Here is a 17,669-nt window from a genome sequence, read left to right on the forward strand (position 1 = left end):
AGTTGTAAAAACGTTTATCATTTTATTGGTGTTTTCCTTTTGAATTATTAAGCATTGGCGGAGATTAACAGGTTTCTTTGGGTGTAGTTAAAAGTGCATGAGTATTTACACCTGTTTCTTGTTTAGACTTTACAAGAGTTTTTATGCTTATGTAAACAAAACAGAGTTGACCATAGGCAAAATTATTGGAAAAAAATTGCATACTATTTGGAAACTTGGTCCTTTGCTTATGCAGTGTTCTGACACAGTGGGCTTTTTTGTGTTTTAGATGAGGTCTGTCAATGAAAAATGAATGCCCAGTGACTTTGCTGATTACCGTTACAAAGTGAAAGATGAAGAACTGCCATTCATTGCATTTTTGATTAGCTTTATACCTATAAAAGAGTGTATGCTGACCTTGTATTCTGTTTTAGAAAATCAAGGATTTCACATTTGAAATGAAGCAAATTGTGTCTGTACTCTTCCTTAAGATTTAAAAGCAAGCAAACAAAATACCCAAAGAAACAAAGTTTTGTAGATTTCTACTTTAAAAAATTTGGCTTTTTATGTGGAAAATGGTGCTGTTGGGTGCACTTGATCTTATAAAGATTTTTGACATGAAACCTGATACCAGTCAACTTTTTTTTTTTTTTAAGATTTTATTTATTCATTTGAGAGAGCGAGATAGAGAGCACATAAGCTGGGGGAGAGGCAGAGGGAGAAGCAGGCTCCCTGCTGAGCCAGCCAGGAGCCCAATATGGGGCTTTATCCCAGGACCCAGAGATCATGACCTGAGCTGAAGGCATCACCCCCCCCACCCCCTGCAGTCAACTTTTAATAGACCAAAGAATACTGTAGCAGTTTGAAACTTTAAGAGTTACATTTTCTTGTCTAGGTGAGAATATAATTATATTTTACACATTGGAATTTGTAATTTTCTATTATTAAGCTTAAAAATTCCCATTTGTTAAGCAGGCATATATAAAACATGTACCATCATTTTTGTTGAATAATAATTTTGGTCTGTATATGTGGATAGTATTTACCAATGTGGCTTTTTTTAGGGTAAATTATTGTTATTGGATAGTCACCTAAAATGTAGGGAAGATGTGTGAATTCTAGCATAGTGAAAAACTTAGGGACTTAACTGAAAATATCTAGTTTCCACTTAGAGGGTAATACATTTATATGTTCTTTTTTTTTCACAGCACAACTCATTTGTTTTCTCATTTTATTTTTTAAATAGGACATGGATTATGATATATTCAGTAAACATTTATATTATCTAGTTAAACAAATTCCTGAAAATCCCACAAATGCCTCATAAGTTGAAAGCACATGTAAATTCTAGGCATTTTAGGTTCAGCTTCCCTTGTTTCTGGAGTAAGTATTGAGATTAGCAGGATGCCAGAGAAGCTCATGCCTTCAAATCTTGTGTTTATTGGTGGTTGCTGATTCTTGACATCTTTTCATAAAAGCATAATTTGTTTTAGAAACTAGTTGGTCCCTCTTTATCTTTAGTTTGAATTAGAGTTTTTTCCTATCTTACTTACCTAGACCAAGTTTTGATCAGTAGGTTAATATAGCTCATGAGGGTTGAGAAATACAACCCGGAAAGGCATTGAAACAAGAAGTCTTCAGAATTAAATTTTTAGGCATATGTTAATTATTTTTTTCTTTGTCATATTTGAAAATTACACTCATGAATCTGCCATTTAATTTAAGAACTAGAACATTACCAATTCTAGTACTCTTCTTCTGTCCTGTTCCTATGCTTTCGTAAATTTTGAGTTATGTTTTCCTCGCCTTTGTGAAAATACAGTTTTATTGTATATGTGTGTATATCTCTAAAGAGTTTTGTTTTTGTGCCTTATAAAAATAGGTTAATACTGTGTGAACTCCCTACGATTTACTTTTTTTCGCCCAAATTTACATTTCTACGAGTCCTCCATTTTGTTGCATATACTTACAGTTTCTCTATGTTCACTGATGTAAAATATTCCAGTGTATGATTATGCCACAGCTCATTTAGCTGTTTAACTGTCAGTGGGTATTTAGGCTGTTGTCACTTATTTGCCATCACGAACAGTATTGCTAGGAGTATTCCCATACATGTTTTTAGTGGTACCGAGTCTTTATTTAGCAACTTTGCATAGACAAGACTTTTGTATTTTTTTCCCTTAAGACCAATACTTCACATCTCTTGTTTATTTTCTATTATATAATTTCTCTTCCCCCCCTTTTTGCTCTTTCCTCCTTTTTATTTTGACTTACAGAAAAGCTGTAAGAAATGGACAAATGATTCCCATATATCCTTCATCGATTTTCTTTAGATGTTACGTTACCGTATTTACTTTATGTTTATTCTTTTTTTCCTTCCTCCTCATTCTCTTATTTTTTTCTTCCTCTTCCTCTTCTCAATATTTATTTAGCATTCTTTTTGTTCCTTACACTGAGGACATAATAGTCAAAATACTATGTCCCAAACTAACTTGGGTTAGTTCTTGTCCCCCACCCCACCCCTCCCACACTTTATGGTGTGATAAGATTATTGATTTGAAATATGGTTTATTTATTACCCTTTGTATATTATTTTAGGATTCAATCCCCTTATTCCTCTGCTTGTTGATTTTATTTTTATTTTATTGAGGATGTGAAACATTAACATGGTTCCAGAAATCAGAACCATATTAAAAAACTACGCTCGTCGAAAAAATATTTCCACTATTTCTCTCTTCTGTCTTTCCACTTCATGCCACCTGTCTTTCACCTATCACTGGTTTTGATTTTCTTCTCCCTATGTTTATGACAAATGAGCAGGTGCATATGTCTGTGTCTCTTCATATATTTAAGGACTGTTTGTATATTTTCTTTTTGGTGAATTGTCTGTTTACATTTTTGCCCATTATTCTATAGGCTGTTTTTTTTCTAATTTTTTCCTTTTAAGTTTTAAGTATTTTTTATATATTAGAAATATATTTTTTTATTTATTTTTTATTTTTTATTTTTTTAAGATTTTATTTATTTATTTGAGAGAGAGAGAATGAGAGATAGAAAGCACGAGAGGGAAGAAGGTCAGAGGGAGAAGCAGACTCCCTGCTGAGCAGGAAGCCCGATGTGGGACTCGATCCCGGGACTCCAGGATCATGACCTGAGCGGAAGGCAGTTGCTTAACCAACTGAGCCACCCAGGCGCCCCTATATATTAGAAATATTAACCCTTACCTGCGATACATATTTGCATATTTTTTGGTTTATCAGCTTTTTAAAATTTTATTGAAGATAATTCTGATACCCAAAAAGTTTGTATGTATTCTATAGTCAAATTTGTTAATTTTTTTTATTGTATCTGGAATCAAGTTATGGTTAAAAAGCCCTTTCTTACACCCAGTGTAAAGAGGAACTCACTCGTAGGTTTTCTTAATACTGATATGGTCTAATTTTTTAAGTATTTGAATCTCTGATCAATTTAGAGTTTATTTTTTTGTCTATAATGTGAAGTATGAGTCTAATTTCATCTTTTCCCAAATGACTATCAATTGTCCTCACACTGTTTATTAATAAGCCCATCTTTGCCTTAGTGATTTGAAATGCCACTTTTATCATATATCTAAGTTTCATACATACATGGGTCTATTCTGGACTTTCTGGTATGTTCTTCTGGTCCATTTATTGCTGCACCAAATAAATACACTGTTTTATTTATAAAGGGTTTATCATATGTGCTAATATAATTTAAAATACAGTGTGTCTTAATAAGGTCAGTAGTATGTTTGAATATCGTTTAGTATATTATAATGTGGGGGTAGTATTCTCCTTATACTTTTTCATTTTTAGTATTTTCCTGCCCATGTTTGCATTTTTGCTTTTCCATGTGATGTTTAATGTCCGTTTGTCTAGTTTGTTTATAAAAAAGCTTATCGATACTTTTATTGGAATTATATTAGGACTATAAATTAACTAAGGGAGGGTTGACATCCTTATGTCTTCTTCAAGAGATCTTTTCCTTAGTTCAGGTCTATCTTTGAGTCTTTCAGAAGTGTTTTAAAAGTTTTTCCTTGAGTCTTTCAGAAGTGTTTTAAATGTTTTTGTCATATTTCCTCTTAAATTTGTAACTATTTTGTCATTGTTGCTATGGAAAATAGTATTCTTCTGTACCATTATATACTCTAATTGGTTAATTGTTTTTACAAGTAAATGCTGTTTTTGGTGTGCTGTGTTTAAGTTTATATCCTGCTACTTTACTGAATATATGTATTGTTTTAGTTAGTAGGGACATGAAATAGTTTTCCTCCTTCTCCTATTTCTATGCTTCTATTTAATTTCTTTTGTCTAACACCTTGGCTCATGCCTTTAGTGGAATGTTCAGTGGCATGGAGATAGTAGTCATCCTTGTTTTGCTCCTATTCATATAGGAAACAACTTTAGTTTTTTCCTATTAATTAATTAACATGCTGACTTTAGGACTAAGGCCTATATCATGTTAAGAAAGTGTCCATCAATTCCTGTTTTCTTGAGTGTTTTTTACAGATATGGGTATTCAGTTTTTGTCAGAAGCATTTTCAGAGTCTTAGAAATAATCATATAATTTTTCTCTCCAAATATATTAATATGGAAATTTTTGTTAATGAAGTCCTTTATAGTGAACCAGCCTTGCATTACTAGAACAAATCTGACTTATTCATTGCATGTCATTCTCTCAATATGGTAGTGGATTTTTTTTACTAATATTTTATTTACAACTTTGTCATTATTTATAAGTGATACTCTAAAAATCTCTAACGATTCTTTTTGTACTGTCTTTATCAAGCTTAGCTATCAGTGTTATGTTAATGTTACATAATACTAATGACATTTTGACATTTTCCTTTACTTTCAATGTTCAGCAACAATTTTAGAGCATTGGATTATCCATTCTTTGAGTTTTTGGTAGAAATTTTCTTGAGTGCTTTACCTGTGGGATAGATGCCTAACTTTTTTCCCAAAGGCAGTTGTTCACTTTTTGAGTGTTTTTTTTTTTTTTAGCTCTAATCAGAACAACTTATATAAGCTGTATTTCTGTGGAAAATTGCTTATTTTATCTAGATTTTTCAAATTTACTTAGAAGTCTACAGAAGAGTTTTATTACTAAAAAAGTGTTTTGTTTTAATTATTTCCCCTTGTCATTTAATTTGTGTATTTGTACTTGCCCTTTTTTATTTTTAATTAATTAAGTACTATTTTTATTCTTTTTAGAAATTCAGGATTTTTTTTAGAAATTAGATAGGGGCACCTGGGTGGTTCCGTTGGTTAAGCGACTGCCTTCGGCTCAGGTCATGATCCTGGAGTCCCGGAATCGAGTCCCGCAACGGGCTCCCTGCTCAGCAGGGAGTCTGCTTCTCCCTCTGACCCTCTTCCCTCTCGTGCTCTCTATCTCTCTCATTCTCTCTCTCTCAAATGAATAAATAAAATCTTTAAAGCAAAAAAAAAAAACAAATTAGAAATTAGATAGATTAATTAGATTTACTTTTCTTCTTAATCTACTTCTATCTGCATTATCTTTGTTTTCTTTATTGTGCTTTTTAAATTTTCTTTACTGTTTCTTTTTAGTTTATGACCTGGGAATTTAATTCATTGATTTTTAAAAAATGGATTGATGTGTTCAAGACTATAGATTTTTTCCTAGTCATTGCTTTATTTGTATCCCATTATTATATATAATGTTTTAATTATAGTTATTTCTTAGAAATTCTGTCATATGTTGATAGTGGGACATTTAAATTATATTATGGTTGGGTGGTAATGGAGCAGGTGAAAAGATTCCTGGATAAGCTTGTTTCGAACGTTGACAAATGATAATTTCAGTGGCAACTTCCATTTACTGAATATTTACTGTGTACCTATCTGGTACAATGAAGTGATTATATACATCATCTGAGTTAAGCTGTATAGCTTTGTTCTGAGCTACACATTATTTCCCCATTTTCAGAAGAAGAAACAATGGCTTAGAGGGGTTTATGTAATTTGCCCAAGTCTGCATAACGAGTAAATTGTTATTGTTTAAATTTGAATCCATCTTTGACTCCACACCTATGACCTTTACTTAGGCAGTATATTGTGAGGTCACAGAGGTATTGAACTCTATGGCATAATTAGAACTGTTAGTAGCACAGGGTGACTGGAGTGAGGCTGGCACTTAATGGTATCATTTCTGGCTTGGCAAATAGTTCTTTGAGGTACTGTTAACTAAGATGGAAAATATGAAGCAGAGCAACTTTATGTAAGATAATGGGTAAGTTTGACATACCTGCTAGACAGCTTAAATGGAACTGTCTGGTAGTTAGTTGCATATATGGATCTGGAGGTCTGCACGTGGTTGGTGGTTAGAGATGTGAATTTAGGTATCATTAGCTTACAGGTCATAATCTAAATAATGGATTTTCAAAGTGATAATAATGTGGATATTGGGAAGTGGACATTGGGAACAATGAAACTTAAGATTGAGTGGAGAAAGAATCTGAAAAGAAAGCAAGGACAAAATAGTCAAACTATTAGGAGGAAATCTAGGAGATAATGGTATTACAAGTGCCAAAGGAGGAGGGAGGTTCAAGAACAAGGAGGGGCACTAGTAGCGAGTGCTCCTGAGAACTAAAGAAAGAATGAGCATGTAAGACGTATTCATTTGATTAATAGTAACTGAAAGGAAAATTATTATCTTAAATGATGGGTCCAGTGGAGTGATAAGGGGTAGGAGAGGAAGAAAAAAAATGGAAACAAATCATTTGGAGACAAGAAATTTTGTTATAAAAGGAAAGTGTGAAAGGGTGGCAGTAGCTGGTGGAAATATGAGGTTGCAGTCACAAGTGTGAGGTCCCCCTTTTCCTACTTTCCTCCCTCAAACTCTCCCTTCCTCTTTCCTTATGTATCGCTTTCCTTTCTTTCCTCCTACATCCCCTCCCTTCCATTATTCTACCTACTTTTCCTTCTAATGTACTTGACCACTTAATGTTGTAGGATGAGAATTTAACTTGGGACAATATGATGTTTTAGATTATGGTTATAAATATGAGTGATATATAAAGAGATTTAAAAATGTTCAGGTATTAGATCAGAATGATATTTTTAAAAAGGTATTTATTTATTAGAGAGAGAGCGAGAGAGAGAGAGCATACAAGCAAGGAGAGGGGCAAAGGGAAAGGGAGAAGCATCCCCGCTGAGCAGGGAGCCTGCCGTGGGGCTGGATCCCAGCACGCTGGTACCATGACCTGAGCCAAAGGCAGTTGCTCAACTGACTGAGCCACCCAGGCACCCCAGATCAGAATGATATTTTTAAGAGTTTCTTGAACCCAGGATCATAGTCACACATACCCTTTATGCCCAGAAATAAACATAATTGCAAATTTTAATGATCTTTGAAGTAATAATGAAGATAATATCAGCACAGTGCTAAATGTTTTACATATTGTAGTCAATTTAAGTCTCATCAGCAACTCTATGCCAATTTTACAGGCAAGGAAACTAAGGGAAGTTAAACTTGCCAATTGTTTTACACCTGCTATGACAATATGGGTCTAGAGTCTATGCTGTTAATTACAAGGCTGTATTCCCTCTTACTGTATAATAGTACTTATTTTCATGCCTTTAAAAGTTCATTAGGAATATTTTTATTATAAATTATAATTCAGAATTAGAAGTAGACTTATTTTGACATTTTAAAAAAATATGTTAGCATACAGAATAGTGAAGTTTAGAAAAAATAATTTCTGGGAAAGATATATCAAGTACAAACATGAATTGAAATTCCAGTTTTCGGTATTTTAGTTAAAATAGTGAAATGCCTGTGGAACAATGTAGAATACCTTATCCAGTATGGCACATAGTATCTTAAAAACTTGGTATTGTAACATAATAATAGTGTCTGTAAGATAATTGAAGGATCCCATAGGGTGCCAATCAGAAATTGATATATTCCTTAGTTATTAAATACCTAATGACCTTATAAATGTCTTTCTTTAGGGAAAAATGCAATTTCCATTGTGAGCTGCCTTCCAGAATTTATGGTAGAACTTCGCTGACATTGCTACTGATGCCAATGTGGAATAAAGGTCTTTATAATTTAGAAAGCCAAAACATAGAAATAGATTACTGCTAAAAATGATTTACTCTTCTTAAACTTTAAAACACATAATTCAAACATATTTGAATTTTTAGAAAGAAATTTGAGAATATAGTAATAATATGTATTATCTTTTTATTTTGCCCTTATAGATATTTTTGTCTTATTTCATCTTGGCAGTCAGCTTTGTTTTCATGACCTTTGTATTTGAACCTAATCACAATCTAATAATAATTTGTTGTCAAACTAATTATAGGATTCTATTTCAACATTACTTTTTTATAGAAACAATTCAGCAAACTAAAATTGATCTTAACATGAAAATTCTTTTGCTTGTTACAAAAGAAGTTAACACAGAGGCAGTTGGATTAGCTATTTTATTTTTTTAAAGATTTTATTTATTTATTTGAGAGAGAGAGAGCATGTGAGGTAGGGGCATAGGGGCAGAGGGAGAGGGAAAGAGAGACTCTCAAGCAGACTTCCTGTGGCTCGTTGAACTGGATGTGGCGCTTGATCTCATGACCCTCAGATCATGATCTTAGCTGAAATCAAGAGTCAGACGCTTAACCGACTGAGCCACCCAGGCGCCCTGGATTAGCTATTAAAGTAGTTATTCTTCCTCTTAACTCAATTTATTGTAATACATATTTCATTGATTTGACTTGCCTCTGGGTCATAAGGTCATTGAGTACGTGAACACATCTGTCTTGTTCACCGTCTCTTCTCCATGCTTAGTGCCTGTGGCAGACATTAGTAGGCACACTAGTGCTTTTTCTTAACTGAATAAATGGATAATATATTTGAATGCTTTCTCTCAGTTGGAAATGCACTACTTATGGTAATGTGTTATGTAAACACTAAGACATTAGTAAACTGTTTTGTTGTCTGGGTCTCATGTGGAAATGTCATGATAAATTTAGAAATACTAATTTAGATTTTAGATAATGGTCCCCGAGGAATAGTCACAGAATCTTCATTTTGTTTCATTGCTTTTACTTCCCTTACCCTTTTCTCTTCCCTTCCCTCTACTCTCTTTCTTCCTTTCAACCTATTCTTGACTTTCTCTTGGATAATCCTTCATTTATTTATTTTTTCTTTAGTGTCTGGAGTCCATCTTTCTCCAGCTTCTCCTGAGATTATACTGGACCATGACCATGCTACTTCAGTTGGCTGCCTCTCTTCTGAGCCCATCATTTCATCACCAGAACATACACGCACAGACAACAGCATTGTCAGTCAAACTGTTCCTAAAGCACAGGTAAAGACAAATATATTTTTATAAGAAGTTTACATGCTTAAAAAATTAGAGGTTTAAATGAAGCTTTTCAGATTGATTTTTTTTTTTTACTTATTTTTATGAAAAGTATTTTTGTAGATATTTTAACTTTGAGGCTAATATCTAGAATTCAAAAAACTGAATAATATGTTTGTTTTGTGGCATAATTGCAAAGTTTTTAAGTAGCCATAGTTACCAAAATACAGTTTAAGTATATCATTTATTAAAATTGTCTTAGCTTTCCATTTCAAATCTTCAAAACTTCAAAAGAAAAAATAATTACAAAAAATAATTAGTTCTCTTTTCAGGGAAGCTTAACCTGTTTTTTTAGGTATTAGAGTGTTCATTTCAATTTTAGAGTAAAAACCAAAAAGATTAGCAGTCATTGGGTTTATTCATTCATATATTTATTGATCCAGGCATTGGGCTAGATGCTGCAATTAGTCCAGATTTCGAAAGTACAGTACACAATCTTGAGTCACCTGTTATCTTTACTAGAGAGTGATTGATGATCAATTAGTGGTTATTAATAAATTTCAAATTCTGATTTACAATTTAAAAACACAAATTCTGGATGTTTGTATAAATTTAAGAACTGGTGAATATCAGATGTGTCTATAGTTAATTATATGCTTTCAAAGCTTAAGAAAATGTTTTAAGTTTTTTAGTGCTTTGCTTGCAAAATAATAAATGCTTTAGACTCTAAAGTTTAGAGGGAATTTTGTTTCTTAGCTGCAAAAATCAGGTTGTTGTAACAATTTGAGGTCTTCTGTTGATTTACTTAAAGGGTGAAATAATTTCAGAACCTTTGCTACAACTTAATTTCCAAATGTGGTTTCTGGTGCCCTTTGGATGTTTTCATTATTGGTACAGTGTAAACTTTCCCCTCTTGTGTATTTTTTTTTTTTTAATGTGGTTTAGATTCAGCAATCAACACACACTCATCTGGATATCTCACTTTTTCCATTGGGTTTAAATGATGAGAAAAGTAATGGAACAATTGCTCTTGTGGATGATTCTGAGGATCCTGGAGCCAATGTATCAAACATACAGCTTCAGCAGAAAATTTCAAGTCTGGAGATTAAACTCAAAGTTTCTGAAGAAGAAAAACAGAGAATTAAAAAGGTATATTTACATTTGCCTAAAAAAATAAATGTTTGAATTGCATAGACACAAAATTTGATATAATCCTAATCTCTGATTAAAAACTCATAAGTGGAAGAAGATGCTGTCTTCCCTTGGCTATAGATTTAAATTAGTTTTGTGAATTTATCACTTAGAAAAGTCTTTGGTAAGCAATGGCTAGTCTTAGATACTTACTTTTAAAGATGAACATCTCCTACCAAATTTTTTCCTCTAATGCTTTTCTTCTGATTTATTTTTATTTACTTTGAAAACAGGTAGTGTTGTATTTCTTATACTGTAACATTGACTTGTCCCTATGGGAAGTTAGGCAGCATGGGATATTTGACAAGAGTACTTAGATATACAGCTGTTTTGGTAAATTATTTATTTATGTTCTCATTTCTCTTTCCTATAAATATATCTATAAAAGACCTTTGCAAATTTATAGAAAGTATATGTAGATATGTAGAGATAGTTTGTGCTGATTACAGTTTGTTTAGATGCTATTCATTTATTAGTGTGAATAATTTTAGTGTTATATCAATGTTAATATAGGTCTGGAAATGAGAGTGGGCCATACAATCTGTAATAATGTTGAGCTTTAAACCATATTTCCTGTAAGTGCTTTCCTTACCAAATATTTTCTGGTGTGTTCATTGAAAAAATTGAATATATTTTATGCCATCAAATATTACAAAATTTATACTTGGATTTTTCTTTTAGGATGTGGAATCATTGTTGGAAAAGCATAGTGTCTTAGAAAAAGATTTCCTTAAAGAAAAAGAGCAAGAGGCCATTTCTTTTCAAGATAGATACAGAGAACTTCAGGTAAACCCTGTGAATTTAAAATTTAATATGCAGGTCTTTTGCAGAAGCATGTACTATAATTTCAAAAAGTGTTTAATAAATACTTAATGAAGGATCAGATGCTTGGTTCAATATGTAAAATATTGACCAACAATGGATGAAATTAATGATAAATGCCATTTTGAAAAGTATGTATTTGTGAGAAGCAATGAGGGTTAGTTGAGACTCAATTTGATGAAAGATATTGCTTCTGATGGATAAAACTTAGAAATCGATATTCTGATTTTTCTTACTGTGATTACATCTGAAGAGTTTGGAATCCTGTAACTTCCAAAGTGAGGTATTTAACCTTTTTCATAAATTGTAATCAATGTCTCCTCTTCTCCCCAAATTTCCTTAATAAACTTGTTTCTTCTGCAGTCTTTCCCATCTCAATAAATGGCAGCTTTGTATCTCCCGTTGCTAAGGCTGATACCCACATTTACTCCACGTCTGTTCCTTTATCACAGCTTGGTGGCTCTACCTTCAAAATGTCCAGGTTTTGATTGTTTGTCCTTGGGGTCACTGCTACCCCCCTATACTAAGCCATCCTTATTTCTCCCTTGGAATACTAAAGGATCTTCTAACTAACCTTTTTGCTTCTGTCATTGCCCACTTACGGACCATTCTCCACATTGCAGCCACTGTGATCTAATACTTAATAAAGCTGATCATGTCCTTTCTCTGCTCTGAAACCTTCATGGCTTCTCATCTCACCCAAATTAAAAGCCAAGTAAGTCCTTAGAATGGTTTGAAGGCACTCCATTCTCTTTTATCCCCTCTCCCCATCTTTTCCCTGATTCTCTCTCCTCAGTCATTGTGCCTTATCCCTATGTCTGGAACACTCTTCCCTCAGTTTTCTTTTTTATATCATTCAGATCCATGTGCAAATATCACCTTATCAGAGAAGACCTTTCCAGACAATGCAGACATCCCTGTCAACCTTCCCAAATTCTGTTTTGTTTTTCTCCATAGCACTTTTTACATCTGACAAACTATATATTTACTTGTTTATTTGCCTAGACTGTTTTAATGGTCTCCTAAGTGGTCTTCTAGCCTCTACCCTTGCTCTTCTCCCTAATGAGTTTTTATTTCAGCAGGTAATGTTTTTAAAAATGTAAATCAAATCATTTCCCGACCTCAATTCTCAGTCTCCTTCCAATGTAAATCTTCTGGCTTCTCTAATTTTTCCATCTATTTACTTACACCAAACTTCTAACTTAATAAGGTTCAGGTGAATGTGTGAGTCTGTGTTGGGGAGGGCGTTTCTTGGCTGTCGGAGTGGTGAGTGGAGGGAAATGTTTTGTGATTCATTCACAGTGTCTCTGACTGGAATGCTCTTCTATCTGCAAAGCTTTGTCAAAAAAAAAAAAAAAGAAAAAAGAAAAACTTGAAAATAAGGGAAAGGGTGAGCTGTGTTCTTTCAGTGTCTTATGGGGATATTGTTTGAAAGACTTTGGATTATTTAGGAGAATGTACTTTATTTGACTTGCTGTTTACTGTTGATTGTAAGTCTCCTATATATTGACATTACATGTTAATTAATTTTTTCCCAGAAGAACATTGTCATTTCTATTAGAAAAGATAACTTCAAAAATACTCTTTATTGACCTGTAGGACATTGGCCAGTTTTGTCTCCAACCTCGCACTCTTTCTTAGTCTAACATACCATTACTTAAATTTTATATATATATATGTATATATATATACATATATATATATAAAAGATATATACATATCTTCAAATGCTCTTTGAATCAGTCTTAACATAAGTTATTCATTTATTAATAAGTGAGTAGAATAAATCTTTGGCATAGGTTCAATTTATATGAGTCCCATTTTAACTTTTTGAATATTATACTTTTAATAACTCTCACTGAACCCTAGCTTCCTTCAAATACCTGCTCAAATGCTACCGTCTTGTGGATGCTTTCCTTGACGATGCAATAGAAAATAAGACACTGTGTAAATGCTTAGCATTTCCTAGCTACCTTTCCTTGCTTTTTTCCTCCTCCTCATAGCATTTTTTTTCACCTGTTATTTTGTTTTAATTTGGTTATGCTTTGTTTTCTCCTACCAGAATGTAATTTTTTATGAAGTTAGGAATTTTCTTTCCCAGTGCCTAGAGTCATATCTGGCACATAGTATGAGCCCACTTAATATTCTTGAATGAATGAATGAATTCACTAATATAATGCAGCCTGTTCCCCAAGGGCTAATTATGTTGTGTACAGCCACACTTACCAGCCGCATATTTGGAATTATAGTGTTTCTCGGAAGATGCAATACTGAATAATGAGAGAACTTTATATATTTTTTTCTGCCTATAATGAGTGACTTATTCTGGGCCTTTTAGTGAGACATACACCTTTGCAAATTCAGTTTCAGTTTCTCAGTCTATTAATGAGAACAGTAACATACTTGAGATACCATCTAAGACCTCATGTACACATTCAGCTTTTCACAATAAAGACCAATATAAATCCCCAGTGGCATTATCATGGTTGTTGTACTGCTTTTACTGTTAACAGTGATAATATAAGAGTAACAAGTTGAGTCTTCAAAACTCATATTCAGTTTAAAAAGACTTTATAGGAAGCAGTACTTCCAAAGAAAACTTTTTTCAGGTGATTTTACTTCCATACCAAGAAGGGTCTCTCTCCTCTTTATACCATGTGAATAAAAGGGTAAACTGACTTATGGAGTATCTTACCACCTTGGCCAGATAACCGATAGGAAAAAGTACTGGGAGGTCTCATAGCCACACTGAACTAAAAAAGGCAAGCATGCTATTTAGCAGAGCTTTTTGTTGTTCTTGTTGTTACAGCTCTATAGGTACTTGTGGTTCTGTACATTATTTCTTCAGTCTGTTTTCTTCCTGCTGTTCAGTTTGAATAATTTTTATTGTTCTATCTTATAGTTTACCAATTCTGCTTTTGAGTCAGTTCTTCACTATTAGTTTTATATTTTTCAGTTTTAAAATTTCTATTTGGTTCTTTTTTTCCCTTTAAGGTTTTATTTATTTTTGCAAGAGAGAGAGAGAGAGAGAAAGAGGGAGAAAGAGTGAGTAGGACCAGGGGGGAGGGACAGAGGGAGAAGCAAGCTCCTCACTGAGCAGGGAGCTGAATGTGGGACTCAATCCCAGGACCCTGGGATCACGACCTGAGCTGAAGGCAGGCGCTTAACCAACTGAGCCACCCAGGCACCCTCTGTTTGGTTCTTTATATCTTCTGTTTCTTTGCTGAAACTTTCTTTTTTTCCTCATGTTTCAGTCATGTTCATAATTACTTATTTAAGCAATTTTATGATGGTTGCCTTAAAATCCTTGTAAAATAATCTTAACATTGGTGTCAGCTTATTGCTCTCTGTTCATGGTCTTTTCTTATTCAAGTTGAGGTTTTCCTGATTCTTGGTGTGATGAGTGGTTTTAATTATATCCTATGCATTTTGGGTATTTCATATGACTCCTTGGATCTTAATTAAATCTGGTATTTTAACGGGTCTGTTGACACTGCACAGTTAGGGGAAGGTAGATGCCACTTTGTTATTGTCAGGTGCAGGTTTCCTACTTAGCTGCCTTTGACATTCTGGGTCAAAAAGGTGCCTTTTAATCCTGGGAAAAAGTGGGATTTCAGTCCCCCCATCAGCCTTGGTTGATACCACCCTGCTTGATAGGAGGAGCGTGGGGTGGGAAGCCTTGTTACCTCTAAATGTTTATAAAAGTTCTGACTCCCCCCTCAGCTTTTTCTGACATAGGAAAGGAGGGAGAGAGAACCTCCTTATGTCTGGATGGGGATTCAGGTTCAAAAAATGCCTCCCAACTTGGTTTTCTCTGCTATCACCTAGAGGGCAGTGGGAGTGGGATGGGAAACCTCCCCACAGCTGGTCAAGGTGGAAGTCTGGGCTTAGCACTTTGGCCTTGGCTCACAGAGATGGTTGTGGGGTCATATTTTTTTCCCATGGGTTCGGCTGTCTTCAGGCCATTTATTACCTACAAGTTTTTGGTTCTGCTGAGTTGCCCCTACCATGATCCTTTGGCTAGAGAGGAAGGGCTTTTCTTGGGGTTGTTGTTTGTGCCCACTGGTATTTCCTGGTTGCTGGTCATTTCATTACCAGCTTGGGATGTATGAGGCTAAAAGAAAACTCACAAAATGGAATGATGCATCATTCTCTTTTGTCCCAGGTCCCTCCCTAGATCTCTCTTCTTTCCACCTTCTAGAATCATCTTACATTTGTTTTAAATACAGTGTCTAGGTGTTTTAGCTGTACTTATTGAGAAAATAGGGAGATCTGCATCTATTTCATCTTAGTCTAGAAGTGTACTAGAAAGGAACATACTAAATTTTAAATATTCTTTGTTGTAGCTACAGCAGGAAACTAACTTCAGTCTTAAAATACATTAACTTAAAGCAGATATTTTGAGTAAATTTTTTTAAGAAATAGTTTACATAATCAGTTTTTGGAGTCCTTGTAAATAGAGAAAGGGCAAGTAAAAATATGGATAACTCAAACTGGGAAATAACTCATAAGTCTCTATTTTTGCTTTATACTTACCAAGTTTGTGCATGTATAGGTGTATGTGTTAGACTTTCTGGAAATGTATTTTCGATAAAAATATTTAAATTATATTGTACAGACCAGATTCATTAAGAATTTAGAAAATCTTGAGCTTCACTGTTTGGCCTCCTTTTTTTGTAATCCATTTCTTTCTGGGGATATAGCCTTTTTTTCAAACTGATACAAAGCTAGTTCAATCTGATAATTTTTTAGGAATAAGAGATGTTATTTTTTTTTAAAGATTTTATTTATTCATCAGAGAGAGAGAACGAGTGAGCACAAGCAGGGGGAGCTGCAGGCAGAGGGAGAAGCAGGTTCCCTGCTGAGCAAGGAGCCCGATGCGGGACTCAATGCCAGGACTCTGGGATCATGACCTGAGCCGAAAGCAGACGCTTAACTGACTGAGCCACCCAGGTGTCCCAGGAATAAGAGATGTTATTAAATTTGTGTCAAAAGAGGCCTACTGTATGCTAAATATATATATATATATATATATATATATATACATAGGGTGAAATATTAGCAAAAGTGAGTTTTTAAGTAGTGGATATTTATTAAATTTCTTCCTTGAATTTATGGCTTGCCAGTTGTTCTTCAGATATCTGAAAGTCAATATATTTTCTGAAGAGTATGGCAATCCATATATTTTCTATATTAAGACATATAACATACAGATCTAAATATTTGTAGAGCTTAATGAAATAGAAAAAGTTTTCTGTTATTTATGATGACAGGGATAATATATTGGTGCCTATCTCTCTGTGGTATCATAAGTAAAAAAAACATTCAGGAATACAAAGAGATAGTATTGACAAGACTAGATTAAATTAGCTGAGAAAACTTTCTCTTAAAAAAATGTTAGTATGCTTATGTGTTTATAAGAATAATATGTTTATGTGAAAAAATGGACAATTCAGAAAAATAAAAATAAAACAAAATCATACCTATGCATCACCATAAACAATCCAGGTATTTTCATGGCATCTCAGCGTGGAGGGCTTAATTTTTCAGTTTTGCAAATAAATCTACTTCTACTTAGACCATTGTTGGGTGTGCCTTTGTTAAGGTTTTAGTCTAATCAGAGAAAGAGTAATTAATAAATGTAATGTTTGCAAAACCTTAAATAAGCTTTCTTTCTTTTTTTTTTTTAAACAAAAATAACTATTGCAGAGAACTCGAACAGTGTTGTTTTATGCGATATGGTCTAATTACCAGGATAGGTGGAGGGGTGTGAATGTGCCTGTAACAGAAGGAAATAAGGAACACTGTGAACTCTGCCATACAATGGGGGTGTACACTACCTCTCTTTTCCTGTTCTGTCCAGGGTGTGTAGCCCAACGGCAGGAAGAAAAGTGAGTCATGCTGCATTTGTCAGAGGTAGCTATTTAAAGGACTTCTCATGAAACTTGAAGAGAGAACTCATCTTAGTACACCTTGCATTCTAATTTCTTTTGTCTTCTTTATCTGACTCCCATAGCAAATTGGTCTGCATGTGTGACGAGCACTGAAGAAACTTGGCAGCTTATCAGGTCTCACCTGATAATAATAATGCTACCACATTTAAAAAATTGAATTAACAGATGCAACTGGTTATTAAATTATCATCTCTGATAGTTGTCAGAATTGGTAGCTATGGCTAGCTTTGGGACTTTTCTGTATAAACTTTTTAAAGACTGGGCCTATTCTTCCAAATGCCATTTCCTATTGAAATGCCTCCTGGTTATAGTATGTTGATTTTTCTGTTTGAGAATTAATTAAAACAAAAACAGTTAAGTGAAAATACAGCATTTCA

At 33.8% G+C, this 17,669-nt stretch overlaps 1 protein-coding gene across 2 annotated transcripts in view; it reads left to right on the forward strand.

Annotated features, from left to right (window-relative positions):
* Nucleotides 1-17,669, forward strand: part of CCDC91 (coiled-coil domain containing 91) — a 315,250-nt gene that overhangs the window by 90,710 nt on the left and 206,871 nt on the right. For both annotated transcript variants that reach the window (XM_028113274.2, XM_088025993.1), the window contains exons 4-6: nucleotides 9,174-9,331; nucleotides 10,271-10,474; nucleotides 11,198-11,302. In XM_028113274.2, coding sequence (XP_027969075.2) covers nucleotides 9,174-9,331; nucleotides 10,271-10,474; nucleotides 11,198-11,302 — 467 coding nt within the window. The remainder of the gene's footprint in view (nucleotides 1-9,173; nucleotides 9,332-10,270; nucleotides 10,475-11,197; nucleotides 11,303-17,669) is intronic.

Source organism: Eumetopias jubatus, unplaced genomic scaffold (assembly GCF_037043125.1).
Source record: "Eumetopias jubatus isolate StellerSeaLion01/CBP00866 unplaced genomic scaffold, mEumJub1_p1.0 scaffold_8, whole genome shotgun sequence".
In the NCBI taxonomy this organism is placed as follows: Eukaryota; Metazoa; Chordata; class Mammalia; order Carnivora; family Otariidae; genus Eumetopias; species Eumetopias jubatus.